General features: G+C 36.1%; 1 protein-coding gene across 1 annotated transcript in view; it reads right to left on the bottom strand.

The window, feature by feature from the left end:
* CLVS1 (clavesin 1) overlaps positions 1–21500 on the bottom strand; it is a 226707-nt gene that overhangs the window by 126837 nt on the left and 78370 nt on the right. The window contains exon 3 of the mRNA XM_001379352.4: positions 2352–2526. Coding sequence (XP_001379389.1) covers positions 2352–2526 — 175 coding nt within the window. The remainder of the gene's footprint in view (positions 1–2351; positions 2527–21500) is intronic.

The following is a 21500-nucleotide window of genomic DNA, read 5'->3' as shown; positions in this document are numbered from 1 at the left end:
CTTCCTTCTTACTACCATCCTATAATCTTCAGAGCATCTGTTGATTCCTAATTTAAGGCCTTAGCTAATACAAAAATGATATGGCATTAATTTATGAAGGATTAAGGGCAGAGGTAAAACTACTAGGATTTAAAAGTCTGCTACCAGAGATGTCAAGTATTTCAAACAGGAAGGTCAGGCTACTAGGATAGTAATTCACCCCTCAGGCTTAATTTAAAACTCTCTTTTTCAGTTCAAAACTATAATGGAGGGAAGAGATTTGGGAGAATAAAAGATTTGAAACCAAGAGAAAAGGAATAAGAAAGGAACATTCCTTAATGTATATATAGTGGATTCTTTCCACTTCCTCCTTTCTTCCTTTTCCAGATGAGATTTTTAAAGATGAGGCCCAGCATAAACTTATTCTTTGGAAAAATAAATGTAATAATCATTTTTAAAAGGTCCCATTTGAGTGTTATTGACAATATCTCCAGTTTCCAACACTGAATTTTGAAAGTCAAGAAAAATTATGTAGAATAACTCTTAATTTTTATTCACTCTTCATTAAGTGCCTGGGTTATACAAAACATCCAGATTTCCTGGAATCCTTTAGGGGCTACTAAGTAACATAGGTTATTTTCTGTTTTAACACACACAGAGACACATATAAATACTTTAGAATCTTCTAGGATCTCTCTAGTTCCTCTCATATTCTTCTTCCAAATGAGGCCAATACCACACATAGCCTAAAATTGAAGAAGTAGTTACAAATAAGTGATGCACAAGCCCTGCATCCAGGATGCTATCTTAAGGAAGGAAAATAATAATAATAATAATAATAATAATAAATTGTAGTAGTAGTCTTAGCAGCTAGGATTTATATAGGATCTCCTATGTGCCAAGTACTGCACTAAGTGCTTTATGAATATTATTTCATCTGATATTCATTTCAACCATGGGAAGTAGATACTATCATCATCTCCATTTTTAGATGAGGAAACTGAGGCAAATAGAGATGAAGTGATTTGCCCAGGATCACAAAGCTTAGAGGACAACATAAACTTTGTATGTGTGAATTCAATGTTTTGCTGGCTCTGGTAGTAAGTGAAGAATCACTAGAAGAAACAACATTCATTCAATTTGACCATATTTGCTAAATAGACACAGATGCCATAAATAGAGTATACATAACCAAAGAAGTGGAGCTGGGGCTGGAGGATGCCACCTGTTGCACTTTAGACCACATCATTAAATCTCTCTGGACCTCAGATTTCTCCCCTACAAATTGGCTAGATGATATCTGAGGTGACTTCTGGCTCAACATCTGTCATTTTACCAATCAGGGGTGATTTAGCCCTTTAGGAAAACTGGGTTGCCGTGGAAGAAAAAGGTTTTAATTCTGAATAACTTAAAAAATCTAAAGCTTTATGAAAGCTTGCAATTATAAAAATGATATTTGCATATAGTGCTTTATTGTTTATAAAGGGTTTTTATTCTTTTCATTCTTGCAATAATCCTTTAAGGTAGTTGCTATTATTATCCCTATTTTACAAATGGGAAAATCAAGGCTAAGAAGGAGAGACTAAATGACTTTCTTTGCCCACTGGCACACAACTAGTTTGTGTCTGTCAGGTTTTTTAAACTCCAGACCCAAACTTCCCACCTAAGCTTTTGGATATAAATTGCTAGTCTTGACATGATGGCATTTGAAGAGACCTAAGAAAGGATCTGGTTTAACCATACTTCTCTCCCATTGTAGAAATTCTTTCTTTTGCGGTTAGATTTGCTTTATCCATTTCTTTTAAATATCAAAATACCTATCTCCTAAACAGTGAAACCATGAGTTTTAAATCACTTATCATCCAAAGTGCATGTTCCCCACCAGAAATCCAGGGAAGTTGAAGTCCAATGGGTTGGTGGTTCCCACAGAAAATCTTTCCAAGTATAGAATAAATAATCAAGCACTTTAAAACATAAAAATAACTCCTCCTTATATTTGTTGACCTAGACTCCTTCCTTTTGCCCTCATCTGAAGGACATTCTATACTCTCCTCCCCCTCCCCCTATACTTCATATTGTCAGACAAATATGCATGGCTTTAATTTTTATAAACCTAAATAGATGAAGTGCAAATTTCTGAGCATTATTGTAATTGCTTCAGCAACTAATATGTGACTGTGACAAGAACAAAATTTAAATTAAAAAAATACAAATATGTGAGGCTCAGGCTGTTTTGAAATTGGGGAGAATATCCAGTTGAACTTTACCCAATTTCCCTATCTTCTTGCTGAGATATATTACTCAGATTATGATAATCATGCCCTCACAATGAACATGTATATGTATGTTCAGATAGATCTACACAGACATACCTGTAACCCTTCGATGGCCAGTTTGAGGATTGAAGGTGTGAGCTTGGAGGCTTGTTTGAAGGAGAAATTGCTCCAGTCTATAATTAAAATGAAACCATTTATCTGAAGTTCTGGGTCCTCAATAAGAACTTCCAATGACAATAGAATAGCTCGCAGAATGTCTGTGAAGGAGTTCCTAAGGCCAGAACAGAAACAAAAGGTTATTTGTAATTATTTCCAGAAGAAAGCAAATTATGATATAATTTTGCTTCTCCCTTTCACAGAACCACTGACTTCAGAGTAGCTTTCTTGAAGGAATATCCTGAGGACAGATATGAAAATTTTTTTTTCATAAAGTGATAGATTTTTAAAACTTAAATGGACCATAGAAATCATTGAAGTACAACAACCTTAATTTGTAGATGGGAAACTGAGATTCAGAGGCGCTAAGCAATTTTTCCATTGGGATTACGAGAATTTGTTGCAGATCTGGGATCCCATGGCTCTCAATTTAGAGTGTTTTTGGCAAACCACAACACTACTTGGTTTCTAGCTATTCTGTGCCAATTATTTAAGAATTCACTGAATCAGGAGTCAAATCTCAACTCTAAGACATCTTTGGCAACTTGCATTCATGACTGGAGAACACAGAACAGCCACAATCCTTTGATTTTCACTGAAGTGGCACTGTGCAGCCTCAGGTAAGGAAACAACTTTGAATGAATCAGTAACCATGGCAACAAGCAAACCTGGATAAGTAACCAAATGTGGTTGAAATGCTGCACATCTTTCTAGATATCAAGTATCACCCCTCCTCCCCATTCACCAGGCTACCTCTATTTTAACTCATTTTCAAATATGAATAATAGAAAGCTTTACATCTCACAGTAAATATTATTCATACACAAATATGCCTCCAGTGCAAATCGAGGGGATTTTACAGAAACTTAAGTTCTATTTCCTTGTTTGGGGAGCTCAAAAATGTGCACATACAGCAGGGATATGAACAACTATTCCTACTTATTGGCATAGGAGTGACCAGAACCTGCATCTTCAAGAACTCTAATATTTCAGGAATCAGAATTCACAATCTTCTGAAGTGAAATAGCAAAAGATGCCAGATAACTAAAGGTTGTAAGTAAACTACTTTGGATGAAGGATCAGGAAATTTGTGATTGAACCAATCAACCAACAAGTATTAGAGCACCAATGTGCTCAACTGTACACTGTGGTCAGTATTCTGTACTATTTGCTATGAGAAGCACAAAGAAATATACTACCTGGAAATTTCTGTTGTAAAGGAGTTTTCAGACTGATTGGGAATAATAAGAGCAGGTTTACAAAGCACTTCAGACATATCACCTCATTTGATTCTTGAAGCAATCTTTTGAGGTAAGTGTTGTTATTATCCTGATTTTACAATTGGGAAAACTGAATCTGAGAGAGGTTAAGTGACTTACCCTAAGGCACATAGCTAATAAGGGTCTGATTCAAACTCAGGTCTTAACTCCAAGGCCAGCACTCGGTTCACTATAACCCTTCTTAACCTTGGAAGAATAGGTCTTGGTAACAAGCTTGAGGGGGAAGGGGATCATTACTCATGCCAGAGATTCCCCTTTGCTGTGATGCCTAGGTTATGTGAGGCTCTTTTCATCCCTAGTCATTTCACTGTGGGTCAACTTGCTTCCGATAAAGTATTTTATTAGAGATGCTAGGGTCTCACTCCCATTTATTCAATTGACTTGCCATCTCTGGCATAACAGGCAGGAAAGAACCAATTAATTTTGAAGCTGGAGATGTCTAATTTGGAAGGTTCCAGGCATGGGAAGGGAAGTCTATAAAAGAGGGGGGGGATGAAAGGGCACCAGTTGGGAGGGAGCAGTAGCTCTAAATCTGAGACAATGTGTTGCTAGAATTCTCAAGCATGGTCTCTCACAGGATTCAATTCAAAAAGCACCCACTATTTTCTGTGAATTGTGCAAGGTGATGTATAAAGAAAAAATGAGCAAGACTTTTTCTCTTCCTGCCAGGAATGTACAATCCAGTTGGGAAGAGAAGACCCCGACACAAAGAACTACAAGGCAGATCAGAATGTGGCCAATGTGGGAAGTAATTTGACCCCTGGGTTAGAGAGTAGGGAGTCTGGAAATTGAGGTGCTTTACTATCCCTCTTTGATTCCTTCCACTAATTTCATTTATGCCCTCAGGCCAACCTCCTATGAAAAACTAATCCTCAGTTAGTATGTAGGATGGTTGGAAGGAATTGCCTCTAAATTGAGAACAGAAGGTGTTGAAAATATAAGGTGTTCTCTGCCTGATAAACTAAAATGTCGGACTGGGTGATTTGGAATGTTCAGCAACAAATTCTGAATCTGCGACACCAAAGCCTTTGCTCAAAAGTAAAGTCTCAGAATCATTTGTTTTAGCAATGATTACCTATAGAATGGAGAACTAAGCTTAACCGTACTTCCCAGTAATTTCATTAGCTCCTTATTCTCATGACAACCAGGAATACAAGTACCTTTTACCCTTGAATTCAGGTAAATTAGACCAATGTTTATTTGTCCACAGCACTGTGCTAAGTACTAAGGAAGGTAAAAAAAATGTCTAGCTAAGACAGCATTCCTGTGTTCAGGGAACTTTTTGTCTGGTGGGTATTGGGGATGGATACAGTTACTTTGATAACTGCAGTACCAAACCGTATGTGCATAGTAAGTGTATAAGAGAGAGATTCCAAAATACTTGGTGAGGTATGACAGGAGAAGGTTCGTTAGAACTTGAAGGTGGGATGCTTCATGGAGGAGATGTTATTTGAGTTTCAAAGAGAGGACAGGAATTCAACAGGAGGGGATGACATATTAGATTTTAGGACAGTATAAGCAAGCATAGAGACATGTTAAAGAACAGGGAAGGCAGGGGAAAGGTCAACTATTACATATAGTATACTGGGTAATGCTTTAAGATTAAACATTATTTTTATTTCTTATAATGACAGAGTGACATAGGATAGAGGGTGAGATTGCCTTTGCACTTAACTCCAGCTTTCCAAGATGCCCATCTGAGGTTGGAAGAAAAGAAACTTTAAAAGGAGGAAGATTTCAGACCATAAACATCTCTGTTAGTGAGGTGATTGTTTCTCCCATTATGGCTGAAAAGTCAGAGTAAATTTGCATATAACTCCCCTTGAAAGCATAAGAGATGGCATTCATTTTGTGTTTGGGAACAGGAGATGTTTACTACCTGACTCTTTTTTGCTATCTATCTTCCTATCCTGCCTTAATTAAATGCCCTTTGTTTCAAGATATGTATGTCTTTAGTTTGGTCTGTCATAGAGATGCCTTAGTGTTTGGGGTTGTAGTTTTAAGTAGGTGATGCTACAAAATGACACACTGGACTGGAAAGTAGTGAAGGGTCCCACAAGTGTGGAGGATCTGTGGGTACTCAGTAATACTGAATCTTAGTTCTATCTCGGGTTTACAATAGTGTGAGATGATCTCACTTTTCAAAGCCTTGGTAGCAAACAAAATAACAAGAAATATGCTCAATATTAGCAATGCACCATACAAAGCAGAAATCACAGAATTTCATATTGTTCCCAATTCTGAAATTTCCCAGAGGCTAAAAGAAGGAAATGGATTTAGGAAATACAGGACAATTGAGTTTGGTGGCACATGCCTGGAATCCCAGCTTCTGGGAAGCCTAAGGCTAGTGGATCACTTTAGACCAGGAATTTTGAGCTAAAGTGGCCTAAAATGAGTGAACATCCTCATTAAATTTATCACCAGTATAAATTCCAGGATTAGAGTGGGGAAACAATCAGCTTGAGGAAGGCCAAATTGGCCCAGGTTGGAAATGGAGCAGGCCAAAGCTCCTGAGCAGATCAGTCATAGGATCGCTTCAACAAATGGCTGCTGCTATGCTTCTAGACTGGATGAAATAGAAAGTCTCAAAAAAATTAAATTAAAAAGTTTTAAAGAAAATGAAGATAATCATTCTCAGTTCTTATTCCACCTACTTTTTTGAAAGAAAAAAATACAAAATAATCAGCCTTTTAATATTTTTAACTCAAGAGAATTAACATGAAGAAAGTGGTGACAAATATGGAATCTAGATTGTTAAACAAATTTAGACATACAGATTAGCTGTTGTGCTTCTTCATAAGCATATGTTTGTTGATAAAGATAGAATACAAAGTATTTATGGATTTTGAAAACAACTCTTGGATATGAAACTCATAAATTCCCAAATTTGTGGAGCTTTTATACCATATTCCTTGGATCTTTGACTGTTGGGGCTCCAAATTCCTTTTCTTTAACCTAATGAACACTATGACTTTCCCTATTGTTTCCCCTCACATTTGTCATATTTTAAAGGAAATTATGTATTCTTCTTTTCAGTCCATCCTACACTCAACTTCTTTAGTGATTTTTGTAAAGATCAGGTCTAACTATGTCACTCTCCTACACAACACATTGGCTGAGCATTACTTTCATGGTCACATATAAAATCTTCTGCTTGGCATTTAAATTCTTCCCCAACCTGGACCTTTCCCACATTTTCAGTCTTAAGTTTTATTCCCTTCCATGAACTCATTAAATTTGTGCTTTTACTGTTCCTCAGAAAAACTATGCCACCTACTTTCTCCTGAGCTTTTGAATGGCTTCTCTTCATGTCCAGAATGCTTCTCTTCCATAATTCTATCTCCTGGTTTCTTCAGCTCTCTTCAGGACCCATCTTAAATCCCATTCAGCAGAAAGTCTTTCCTAATCCTTCCCCCACAACTCCTTCCTTCCTTTTGAGATTAATTCTCTTTTAGACTATATCTATGCCTACATCTATGTATCTATGTCTGAATCTATATCTATGTTTATATCTGTCTATGTCCATATATCTGTGTTTATGTCTACATCGATGTCTGTACTCTATATCTATGTTTACATCTAAATCTATATTTATGTCTATATCTGTATATCCTGTATGTAGTTAGTTTTACATGGTCTCCCTCATTAGAATGTGATCTCAACAATAGATCATGTTTCTAGTTTTCTTTACCTCCCCAGCACTAAGCGGAATGCTTGGCAGCTAGTTGGAAAGAGCACTGGACCTGGAGTCAGAAAGACCTGAGTTCAAATTTGACCTTAGACATTTCCTAACTATGCGACCCAAGGCAAGTCATTTAACCATTATTGCCTGACAAAAGGACCCATTGGAAGAAAGTGGAGACCCACTCTAATATTCTTGCCAAGAAAATCCCATGGATAGCTATGGCAAAGGGATGATAAGTCAGACAGAACTGAGAGTTAACAACTGGCACATATTAAGCACTTAATAATTGCTTAATTTCTGTCTGAGTGACTGACTATGTATTCACTTATTGCTAGTAAAAAGTGATTTCAGTTTTTGACTAAAACATGTCTTCTGTCTATCACACAAACACCTTTAAAATATGTAATGTCTAAAATGATCCTAAATGCCAGTAAAATACTTTGTGATCTTAAACAAGTCACTTTGTGGTTAGATTATGTAATCTTTAAGGTCCTTTTCAAAACTTTAAAGGTCCATGACACTCTAGCATCTTATAGGAGCAGCTAGGTGGCACAGTGGATAGAGTGATGGATTTGAAGTCAGGAAGACAACTTATTGAATTCAAATCTGTTTCAGATACTTACTAACTGGGTGATTCTGGGTAAGTCATTTGACCATGTTTGCCTTCGTTTGTTCATCTATAAAATGTGTTGGAGAAGAAATTGGCAAACCACTCTAGAATTTTTACTCCAAAAACCCCAAATAGAGTCACAAAGAATCCAACACGATTGAAAATGACTGACTGGAGGGTTGGACATGTCCCATATGGGACAGCTTTATGACCCTGCAAACCTAGAGGAGAAGGGAAGGGGTATTTATATAATACCTAATATGTGAAAGGAACTGAGATAAGTGCTTTACAAATATTACCTCATTTGATTCTCACAAGAACCCTATGTTATATGGGCTGTTATCCCCATTTTACAGTCAATAAAACTGAGGAAAACAAAGGTTGAACATCTTCCCCAGTCATACAATTACTAAATGTCTGCAACAAAAATCTGTACAGCTGCCCATGAGGACAAGTGATACTGTATATATTTTATTATGTTCTTTTCTAGTTCTCATTCTTGCTATGGATTGTGTCATATCATAGAAACAATAACAATAACAATAATAATGCTCATATTTGCAAAGGATTTTGTGCAGATTATCCTAGGAGAGCATCAGAACGACTCTTTGAGGTGCCTATAGCAAGGATTGTTATCTTCATTTTCATAGAAGAGAAAACTGAGCCTTAGAGAGGTGAATATATTGGCACTTTCTTATCACTCTATTGCAAATATGAATAACATGGAAATAGGTTTTGAACAATGATACATGTAAAATCAAGTGGAACTGCTTGTCGGCACTGGGATGGGGAATGGAAGGGGGGAGGGATTCATGAATCATGAAACCATGGAAAAATATTCTAAATAAATAAAAAATAAGATATTGTCACTTTCCCCTACAGCTAATAAGTTTAAGAGGAAGAATTTGACCTTCTACCCACCTCTAGAACTTAGTACACAATGCCTTACTGCCTGTACTACATATTAAAACTTCTTAAAGCAACATAATTTCCCCACCTCCTAATCTAGGTGAATTCAATCAGCTTTGGAGCAGAGCATGTCTGCATTTCAATCTGGTTAGAACAGAAGCAAAGGCAGACGATTAAGACAAGATCTGTAATGGATACTGAAAGGATATCTTGGGATGAATGAGTTCTATGTACCGTTTGGGCCTCTTACCCCACCAGAGAATTGGTCACAAGAGAGACATTCAAAATAGTTTGGAAGACACAGATAGAAAATTATTTTATTTAATTTGCCTTCAGGGTTGGGAATCAAGATAGCAAATTGGGGGAGTAAAAGAAAAGGAATATTAAAACTTCCCCAAAGAGAGTGGGCTGTGAGCTTTCCAGCTATTAAAGTACTATGGAAATTTCATTTCATGCTTGTCTACTTTGGTAAATCCCCTGACCAAGCAGTTATAGAAGGGGACAAACTGTAATGGAAAGAATGTTAATATGCATTGATACAGCTAAATAAGGATTCTTTCAGTCATTTCATCTATAATTTAGTTCATGCCTAAGCATCCAAAAATGAAAAAAAAGTGGCAGAGTATCCAAAAAACTTACCATATATGTATCAAACTTCTTGTCTAATGAAATACATTAGAATTAATTACATGAGAAAAAGCTTGGGGCTCAGGATTTGGTTTATTCCATAAGCCACGAAAGTAAAGAATGGACTTCAAAGAATAGACTGATTCCTAAATGACAACAATAACAACTAATAGAGAATTGAAATATTACATGAAAAAATCCATTGAATACTTTGGAAGTTAATAAGAATAATTTTTAATGTTCAGTTCTGTCCAACTCTTCATGTCCCTATTTGAGATTTTCTTGGCAAAGAAAGCAGAATGGTTTCCCATTTCCTTCTCCAGTTCATTTTATAGATGAGGAAAACAGGTTTAAGTGACTTGTTCAGGGTCACACAGCTAGTAAGTGTCTAATACCAGATATGAACTCAGGTCCTCCTGGCTCCAGGCCAAAACCTCTATCTACTGTGCCAACTACTTGACCAGAAGAAGAATTGGTACTACAATACCAATTGGAGCTCTCTCTAATTTGAAACATAGGCCAAGCAATACCTTATTTAGGATTTATTGAGTATCTTAATACTGCTCTCATTCTGATAAATTCGATTAATAGGTATTGTACAGAAATAGGATTTCTCATTGTAGTTTTGCAACTCCTGAAATAGTCTTCTGTTTCTTTTTCATCCTAAAATTGTTGAGGGAACTCAAAATAAAGTAAAATGGGGAGATGAATTAGAAAAGAGTCCCATGGCTTTCTATTGCTTTGAATGGTTGAGAACAGAGGCACTCAAATTTTTTAGCCTTTAATCTCTTAAACTTAAAAATTATTGAGGACCATCCCGAAAAACTTTCATTTATATCTATTACTATAAATATTCACCATATTAAAAATTAAAGCATATTAAAATTAGTTTTGATCTTTCAGGGCTCTTGAAAGGATCGTGGGGACTCCTACTCCTACTTGGACAATTGCTGGTGTAGATGAACCCTTTCCTTCTCCCAGGTTCCTTTTCCCTAGGTGATATGCTGTAATCACCATCCAATCAAAGGGCAACAATCTCAGAATTTCAGACTCCAGTGATAATTGTAAGCATGGTGCCTTAGACAATCAACTCCATAGTTTATACACCCATGTCTTCGGTTTGAAAATGAAAATCACATCATTATAATCAACTCAGAAAATTTGTTCATTCCTCCCCCACCTCCACTGTGGAACAGAAAAAAAAATCTCTTAAAAGGATATCCAACATATAGAAGGAACAGATGGAGTCCAAAAGCAGATTGAAAAGTAACATTCATCATTTTATTTCACTCCTTGAATTTTTCTCTCATGTAAGTAATAAGTCTTTTCTCATAATATGATGAAGAGGGAAATATGTATTCTATGATGATATATGTACAACCTATATCATATTACCTTAGTTCTTGAGGTAGGGGGCAAGGTGGGAAGGAGGGAAAAATGTGAAAAAATTTGAAATAAGATAATAAAAGATTTTTTTAAATGGCCCCTAGCAGGAACAAATATGATTGATGCTAAGGAAAGACTGGAGATTTTCTGCTTGTTTTCCTGTTGCTTCTTGGTAACTAGGTAACAGGCACCTGAAACTAGAAGAATGTAGGCAATTCATGGCAGAAGCTTGGCTGGAAGGTTTCTAGCCCTTCCTTAATAGACTGAAAGTTAATAGAGTCTTTCAGGTTGTATTTCTGTCTTTAACAAATTTGAATCCCTGTAATCATTGGGCATGAAAATGAAGCAGTCAGATCCATAGAGGTTTTGAGGGAAGGAGCCACCTGGAATCATTACATTTGGGAGAAAAAGTCACATTTAGCAAACTACATGCTTGGGCTAGCTTCATGCTTGAGCCAGCCCAGATATAACCAAGTGATCAGCCTTCTGGGAGGACTTAAAATCCCTCAGGCACCCAACAATATCTCCGAAAAGACAGTTCCCTGTCACCTGCATCCTTACTTATTCTGGTCATTTTCTTTGCTCTACCTCATTTGTATTCCTAAATGTTGATGCTTGTGGATGGGGGGGAGTTGTGGAGAATAAGATCCCATAAGCATATTCAGAAGTTTCTTTCTGGTTCTATTGCCCATGTGGGTGCTTTGGTACCTGCTGAGCATGTGGTAGCTCACTCTGGGTGCATTTGCAGGTTTGGTTTCCATAGGAGCAAGTTCTGACCTCATTGTCACTCCCTCATCTATGGGATGGCATGTACACTTAAGATAGGCATTGTGGACTCTTACTCTTGCTCAGTTCTGAGAATATCCCACATATTTCAACAAATAATTGGCTATGACAATCAGTTTGAGCTTCCTTTCAATTCTAAGGTACCACACGTTCCTGGGATATTCTTGAGAAAGGAGTCAAATTCAGAAACTTGCAAAATGTTCTCCCTAAACCAAGGGTTTTTAGTCTGAGATCCATGGACTATAGATTTCACAAGGTCCATGAACTTGCATGGGGAAGAAAATGACACTTTTATTTTCATAATCTTTGGTTTTCTATGTAATTGTGTGTATTTCATTTCATTCATTTAAAAACATTCTTTTGAGAATAGATCCCTAGCTTTCATTGAACTGCCAGAAAGGGCCATGACACAAGTGGAGGTTGAGAATCTCTGCTCCATATCGTATTTGGCTTGACTCCAGGGGTGCATTATCCTATTGTAGCCTTTAGAAGAATACTGGCACTTCCAGAAGGGCTTATTTCGTTTCTAAATCTACTTTAGTAGACAAGGCCTGTAAAGTGCTTGGGAGTTGAATATTGCAAATATTCCTTCCCTTCCCACCTCCCAATTCCTGTGCCATCTAAGATTCTAAAATGAGCCCAACTGACCCCTTTCCTTCTTTTGGATCTTAGCTTGCCACCACAAACACTAAATTTATTCATACCTTTGGCCTAGAATCCCACAGCTGTTTCAAGCTCAACATTTCCAAAGTGGAACTCATTATTTTTTCTTATTAATTCACCTGGGTTCCTAAGAGCACCACTAATATTGAAGTCATCCTGGTGTTTTCCACTTTTTCTCACCCTTATAACTGTCAACTCTTGTCATATCTATCTCTACAACATCTCTCTTCATCTAGCTCTCACATATGCCCCTTCTCTCTACTAGGGCATCTGTAATTTAGACGCTCATCATCTCACCTGGAATATTGCAATTGTTTAGTCTTCCAGTCTCTAATCTGTCCCTTTATTAATCCATCTTCCACGTAGCTGCCAAGCAAATATTCTTGGCCATGCCAATATCCTTGCTTAAGAAACACTAGCACTTCCCAGTTGCTTCTAGAATATAACACAAGCTCCTCTCTTTTGTATTTCATACCTTTTACAACTTGGTTTCAACCTATTTTTCCAGACAAATTTCTGTTACTCCCTTTCACTCATCCCATCCTCTTTCATGATCCTGCTGCACACCATTCAATCTCCTAACTTTGTGTCTTTTCACTTGAAATATTCTCCTCATATACCCCCACTTTTTGAAATTTCTGACTCCCTTCCAGGCTCATCTCAGATGTTTCCTTTTATTTCTTCCTGATCACATCAGTTATTAGTGATCTCCCACCAAACTATTTGCCTTGCTTATTTTTCATAATGATTCACCTGCATATATTGTTTTCCACAGAAAGAGGCAAAACTCCTTCTGAGTAGGAACTATTTTTCTTTGTCTTTGAAGAACCCAGCATGATGCCTCACACATGATAAGAACTTTAATGACTTATCTTGAATTTCTTTGAGTTGGCTTGAATTTATCTTGTGCAGATGATGAAGGCAATTCTTCCCACCCTTCCTTCACCTACCCCCCTGGATTTCTTTATGAATCGGCTTTCTAATCAACATGTTAGAGAAGTAACAGATCATTTTGGAACCTTCAGACTCTCTTGCAGAAATTAGAAGCAAAGGAAATGGCCATGGCCATTTAGCTGAGCATAATTTAATTCATAACAAGGAGGAAGTTGGTTATACAATTTTTAGTCAAGGTTCTCTGGATATTTCTAGATATAACTTTGTCCTGCAATGCAACTTTTTCCACAGGGATACTAATATCTCTCTGGAGGACTGTTTTATGGATGTACTTAGAGGCAACACTGATTTCCACTACTTAATTATATTACAGATTATCACTTGGTTATTCTCTGAGCAATAGTCAATGATTATTATTTATTGCTTCTACTTAACATACGGGGACTCCAAAAGTGTGGGAGATAATATTATATTGAAAAACCCCTAGACTCACTATGTGATTACAATGTGCCAGATGGAGTCCAACAAAATAGATCTCTCCCATAAAAGATTTCCTGTCAAGATTTCAACACTACATTGGCTCCTGGGTGATGAATCCATTTCAACTATTCCTTTAAAAACAAACAAACAAACAAACAAAAACCACTTACCTTCTGTCTTGGAACTGATACAGTTCCAAGGCAGAAGAGTGGTGATGGCTAGGCAATGAGAGTCAAGTGAATTGCCCAGGGTCAAACAACCAGGAAGTGTCTGGTTGAATATTTGAGCCTAAGACCTCCCATCTCCAGGTTATACATTCTATACACTGAAACTACCTACCTGTCCCCTGCCTCAACCCTTCTTAAAAATTATCTACTAGATTACAAAGTGGCTGTGATCAGCTGCTTTGCAGGGAGTAACTACTCCTATGAAATCATAGACCCTTACAGTATTAAAATGTCAAGAAAGAATTAATTTTATATGAGAGCAAGAAGGTTTGATACCAAATTCCCTTCTTCCTCCTCTTTTCCTGGGGTCATTCTTGGGACTTTAGGTTTGCAAAAGGTTAAATATTAGCCAGCATATCCACCAGTGCTCTAACTTCAAAGAGAAGTGAAGTTTTCTAAGATTAGGATAAAAAAATAATGGAAGGAGGTTTGCAAAGCGTATATTTGAGTGGAAAAGCAATAGTCTTCAAATTAGACAATTTTAGAACACTGCTAGAAAAAATGTAAAAGATAGAATTAGCTCCTAAAGTCATGAACCCTCATGCTACTTTTTTGAAAAGAACTAAAAAAAAGAGAAAGTTGAGGGAAAGGAATGGATATGCATTAAAAATAGCTTTTATAAAAGTATTCTACATCAGGAATACTACTGTGCCATAAGAAATGATGAGCAGGTTAATTAAAAAAACATGGAAAAAAAAGTTTTACTAGATTGTCAAAGGGGTCCATGGCAAAAAAAAAGTTAAGAAACCTGATTTAGATGTTGGTCTCAATATCTAATTAAAATAATTCCTTCAAAGGTGTGGAAAAAAAAAACATGGAAAGACCTACATGAAATTATGGAGAGTGAAATGAACAGAACCAAGAGAACCTTATAGACAGTAACAGAAATATTATTTGAAGAATAACTTGCATATGCCCATGTTCAGAGAAAGAACTGATAAATAAAAACAAGTAAGACATCATTTTATATATACAATTTTTTTTTGGTCAAATGATGTGCCATTTGGTATCTAATGTGTCAAAGAAATCCAGGAAGGGAGATACATGGGAACTTTGATATAAAAAACAATGAAATAAAGAAGCAAAATAATTGTTTAAGTTAGTAGAGTTCTCTTATTTCTAAAGGAGTTGTATATGCCTAAAATCTAGATATATCTGAGTCAGATTTGCCTTCCTTCTTTGGTACTTGTTCCCTTTGAATGCACAGGCATTTTTTTCTTGCCCAAACATATGAATTAATCAATATTCTAGGAGAATTTCCTCAGTTTTTGGCATGTACAAAGTAGGACTAATGTAGAATGATGAACATTTTATTCTTTTTTTTAACATGCAATGTTAGGATTTAGAGCTGCAACAGATCATAGAGTGATTGTTTCCTCCTGTTAATTGACTCGTATCAATTTTACTTCCCAACTTTACAATTGAGAAAAATGAGGCCTGGATGAACTGATTTACCCAAAGTCTTATGATCATTCTGTTGTAGAGTCTATAAGAAAATCTAGGTCTCCTAATTCCAACACTGATACTCATATTTCCCTCCTGCCACACACCAACTTTAGGAAGCAGGGAGGACCCCTCCCTAGTTCTCTCTATATCCTCAAGCAACATTTTATAAAATTAGGCATAATTGAGGGCAGCTGGGTGGTTCATTGGATAGATTGCCAGGTCCAAAGATGGTAGGTCCTGGATTCTATCTGGCTTTAGACACTTCCTAGCTCTATGACCTGGACAAGCCACTTAACCCCTATTGCCTAGTCCTTCTACCCTGGAGAACCAATATATAGTATTGATTCTAAGGAGTAAGTTAAGAGTTAAAAAAAATTTAAAGGTATGATTATGAAATAATGTCTTTAACAGATGATATAATGTCTCCCTAAAACTAACAACCATTGATGGGTTGGAGGCAGTTCAAATAAGCAATGGAAAGTGTGAAATTGTTCATTAATAGTTAAGTATTTTATTAATTAAAGAAAATTCTTAAATCTAGTGTTATTTTGTATAGGCAACCAAGTCACTTGAGGAAGATAAAGTAGGTGGATGAAGGATGATTCAACCTAGTCAGAAGATATTTTTCCTAGCACTGGATTCTGCTGCTACAGTAAATGGCGAGTTGGTGACTTTCCAAAGGTTTGTTCCAGAGGATGATGACTAATTCTAAGCCTCCTCTGATATCATGGATGCTGGAAGAGCCCTCCAATTCAAACTACATAATATAGACCAATCAAAGCCCTAGTTTAGTTTGCATCACTAGGCCAGTTTTGGTGCACTATATAACCTTTTACCTTTTCAAATGTATAAACAACTTCACTGACTGTCAGAGGTGTCTCTTGTCATTGAGGGACCATTGATCTCTGTTATTGGTAATAGTGAAGCTTGCCAATAAATAGATTGTTTTTTGACTTTTGTGCCTCAGTTTCTCTAATATAGATTTTTTGAGACAAAAAAAAAAACAAAAAACAGTTCACATTAACTCCAGAGATCTCATTGTTAAATTTCTAGTTTGAGCATTTATCCTTTGGGAATTGTCAAATATTACATAAATCAGGACTTCACTTACCCTTTTGTTGATTGTCTGGATTTGAGAAAATGATAGCAGAAATGATAATTATATTTGTGTTGCATACATTTTTTCACCTAGAAGAGCTGGTTGTTAAATCAGAACAATATTGTCCAAATAAACATATTGAAGGGGAGATTGAGTTCTTATTTTCTTCTTAGTACAAGTAGGAATCATATAGTTTTTAGGAGCAATCAAGAAAACCATTGACTATGATTTCCCACAGAAAGAAAATGATATCAAGAAGAAATACCACTTCAATGTAAAGTTATGATTTATGATTAAGTTAAAAAGTAAGAGAAAAATCTGTTTTTAGAGTCTGCATTATTCTCTCTGTGATTAGTTTGATGGACATATATACTAAGGCATCAGTCTTATACTCGTCAGTATTATTGATGACAGAATCAGTTGAAGGTTTAATAGTCAACCTTTGTGTCTGTCAACATTTCACTCTTCCCCCTCCCACTTCTAAGCAAACTGTGTTGGTTTGTGAGTGAGAGAGGCTATGCCAGTGGGAGGCTCAGGCCTTTATGAAGGATAGAGAAGATTCTCTAGAATATTTAATTTATACAGAAGGTAATTTTGTACTATGGGACTATTTGATGAAATTATGGGGTAGGATAATACCATGTTGAGTAGCACTTTTATTCCTCAGTTATTGTCTCACAGGAACATTGTACTGGGAAAAGAAAATGGGGATGGGTGCATTTATTCCTCCTGCATATTCCTATGACACATTTGTCATAATTGAAAGTTTGAAGAAATCTTTTTAAAGAAAATCATTTATAGCATTTGCTACTTGTTATTCAAGCCAGAAGTCATGAAATCTTCAATATTTAGCTGAAGGGTTAGCCTATAAATCCATGACAGAGAGATCAAGAATAAGTAACCCAGAGAATGACATTCTAGGTAGTCCCTGTCATAATATACCATAAGTTTTCCAGAATGAAAAATATTTATTCTTTTCTTTTTTTTGCCTTAAGATTAATTCTATTTTTAGTGTTTAGTCATTTTTCAATTATATCTGACTCCTAGTGTCCCCATTTGGGGTTTCCATGGCAAAGTTACTGGAGTGTTTTTTCTATTTTCTTCCCCAGTTCCTTTTACAGATGAGGAAACTGAGGCAAATAGGGTTAGCAACTTTCCCAGGGTCCCACAACTAGTAAATGTCTTGGGCTGGATTTGAACTCAGCTTTTCCTGACTCAAATCAGGGCCCATTACTCTATATACTGAGTCATCTAGTTTCCCTTCAGACTAATTCTGAAACTTAACAAAAGAATATCTACCCTTCCTTCTCCAAACTGCACAACTGACCCTGCCTGTTTATTTGCATTTGCTCAGTGTTAGTGTGTTGCAGTATAAAGGATGCTGGATTCAAATCTTTATTCTGCTACCAACTAACTTGTGTGACCTTTGGCAAGTCACCACTTTAGATTTCATTCCTTATTATTATTTCATATTTCCTTATTTGTAAAATGAAGAGGTTGAATTAGATGGCTTCTAAAGTTTTTTCCACCTCTCCATGGATGATTTTGTGATCAGAAGATAGGTGGGAACAAAGTTTGATACTCAGCAGAGATTCTTGGTTTCCATCATGTCAGGATTGGATTTGGATAGATTGTTGGCATTTATATATTTGATTAATTTAACCCAAAGATGGGATGTAGATGTGGTAACCTAAAGGTGAAATTAACCTATTTGCCTCAGTTTCCTCCTCCATAAAATGAGCCAGAGAAGAAAATGACAAACCACCCTAGTATCTTTGCTAAGAACACCTCAAATTTGAGACCTGGAGAGTTAGACATGACTGAAATGTCTGAACATCTGATAATGCAACCTAAAAACCACTTAGTTGTTTCTAGGTTTCATTTCACCACAAATTTTGCAGCCCACTAGAGCCTCCAAATCTTTTTCATATGAATGGCTCAGATATGTCTCTCTAATCTCATATTTGTGGAGAAGATTAAAAAACTTAGTTGATTTTTTATCTTCTTAGAGCTAGTCCATTATTCCATCTTATTAAGGTCTTTTTGGGTCCTACGTTTGTCACCTAACTTGTTAGCTAATCCAAAGATTTGATAAATATGCTATCCAGATATACCCTAATTCAAATGAATAATAATGGCAAATTAATAATAAAAGTTTGAACAGAACAAAGCCAGGGAGAAAATCTTACAATTGCACTATAGACATCTAGGTGGCATGTGGCTTAGTCAAGAAGATCTGAGTTCAATGCCCAAAGGGCAATAAAAGACTGTCTGCCCTTTGATCCAGCCATAGCACTGCTGGGTTTGTACCCCAAAGAGATAATAAGGAAAAAGATTTGTACAAAAATATTCATAGCTGCACTCTTTGTGGTGGCCAAAAATTGGAAAATGAGGGGATGCCCTTCAATTGGGGAATGACTGAACAAATTGTGGTATATGATGGTAATGGAATACTATGTGCTCAAGGGAATAATAAAGTGGAGGAATTCCATGGGAACTGGAACAACCTCCAGGAAGTGATGCCAAGTGAAAGGAGCAGAACCAGGAGAATATTGTACACAGAGACTGATACACTGGCACAATCGAATGTAATGGACTTTTCCATTAGTGGTAATGCATTGATCCTAAACAACCTGGAGAGATACAGGAGAAAAAACACTATCCACATTCAGAGGAAAAACTGTGGGAGTGAAAACACCAAAGAAAAACAACTGCTCAATGACATGGGTTGAAGGGGATATGCTTGGGTATATAGACTATAAATGAACATCCTAGTGCAAATACCAACAACATGGAAATGGGTTCTGATCAAGGACACATGTAATACCCAGTGGAATTGCATGTTGGCTATGGGAGGGGAGGAGGGAGGGGAGGGAGGAATAGAAAATAATTTTTGTAACCAAGGAATAATGTTTGAAATTGACCAAATTAAAAAAAAAGATCTGAATTCAAATTCAACCTCAAATACTTTATAAACTGTGTGATTATGGATGAATCACTTAATCTCTGTCTGCCTCAGCTTCTTCAATTGGAAATTGGGGATAATAATAGCACTTACTTTCCTGTGCTGTTGTGAGGAGCAAAAAGCACAGCACAATGAAAAGTAGCAAGTTGGTGCTTAATAAATACTTGTTCCCTCCCTTTCTTTGTTCCCTTCAAAATTATATTTCTCTATCAATTTTGAAGAACGTTTTTTAGATATTCAACTATATCTTGTCTCGCTAATTTATATCACCCAGATAATGACTTTCAATCTGGTCCACAAGACTATCTTATAAGACTTTCAACGTACTTTTCTGAAATTTATGTATACTATGCATCATGGCACTTGCCATAAATAACGCAATCCTATCAAAAAAGAAAACTGGTCTACTTTGACATAATTTGTTCTTTATGAATCTATGTAGTCAGATGGTGATTGTTTCTTGATTTCTTTTTCCATGTGGTTATAAAGAAAATTTTAATAGCTTCCTTATAAATTTACCTTTGTATTACTAGACCTTTGCATTTCTAGACCTTAACCTATATTATAAGGCAATAATCATCCAAACTAGTTTTTGCTAGTTGAAAAATAGAAAAGGATATCAGCAGAATATACTAGATAAATAAGAACAAAAGCAATAAATTATTATCAGAATAACTGAGGCAGAAAGTTATTATGATTTATGAACTCAGTTAAGGGGTGGGTAGGCATCAGGGGCATTTAAAAAAAGTCCAAAAGTATCAATTTTTTTCAAAAGAAAGGGAAGAAGATTAGGATCCTTATGGGTACTAATGAATGAGTACTATCATAAAACTAGCTGATTCTCATTGTCTTCAATGTCAGTCATAATCCCCCAAATCACGTGAATGAATGAAAGAATGACTTCACCAGGGCCCTAACCATAGTAGACTTTTAAAAGAAGATTATTCATCATCTAAATCCATATGCTTTTCTCAAATGGATAATGATCTATCAAAATTTGAAAATCATATTATGATTTTAAACTACACAGTCCTGGAATTCTTTCCTTATGCCCATGGTTAGGAAAGATGTTTTGAGAAAGTTTGAGTTTCTTGTTGAGATTTAACATTATTTATTTTTTAAATTTAAGCAAAGAATTGATTTTCTAAAAAACAGTAATAATTTATTTAATGAGTGGTTTTAGAAGGAATGTATTTTATAGGTTAGGTGTGTGCAGTTTTGGTTTGGAAAATATGGTTGCTAAAGACAGAAAGACAATAGATTTAGAGTGAGATGCATCCTCAGAAAGCAATTCATCCAACCTCCTCATTTTCAAGCTGAAAAAACGAAGGCTCAGGGAGGTTAAATAACTTGCCTAAGTCACATAAGTAAGAAACATAAGAAATAAAGTTTGAGCCCAGGTCTACTGACTCTAAAGCCCCTTTTACCATTGGATCACAATCAGTCAACAAGAATTTAAAAAATTTTTAATATGTGCTAGGCATGGTATTAAACTCTGCATGTGCAAAAAAAAAAAGTAAAAACGGTCCCTGCCTTCAAGAACCTCACATTTAAAGAAGGAGACAATATATAAACAATTATGTACAAATAAGATATCTGTTTATCTATCTACACATACAGGATAAATTTGAGGTAATCTCAGAGGAAAATTAAGTAGGACCAGGAAAGTCTTCTTGTGGAAAGTGGGATTTTAACTGAGAATTTAAGGAAGTCAGGAAAAGTCAGAAGGTGGAGAGATGGAAGGAGAACATTCTAGTAATGAAGGACAGAAAAAAAATTCCCTAAATTTGGGAGTAGTATCTTGTATGAAGAACAGCAAGGAAGCCAGTATAACTGGTTCTGAGTACATGAAGGGGAAACAAAATGTACAAAGACAATATAGTGAGAGGTTAGATGATGAAGGGCTTTAAAAAAAAACAAAGGATTTTATATTTGATTTTGCAAGTAATAGGGAGCCACTGGAGTTTAATAAGTTGAAAGGGTGGAGTGAAAACATGACCTGATCAGTGCATTTTGGAAACTGAGTAGAAGA

The sequence above is a fragment of the Monodelphis domestica genome, chromosome 3 (assembly GCF_027887165.1).
Source record: "Monodelphis domestica isolate mMonDom1 chromosome 3, mMonDom1.pri, whole genome shotgun sequence".
Lineage (NCBI taxonomy): Eukaryota > Metazoa > Chordata > Mammalia > Didelphimorphia > Didelphidae > Monodelphis > Monodelphis domestica.
This window is presented reverse-complemented; position numbering and strand designations above follow the sequence as displayed.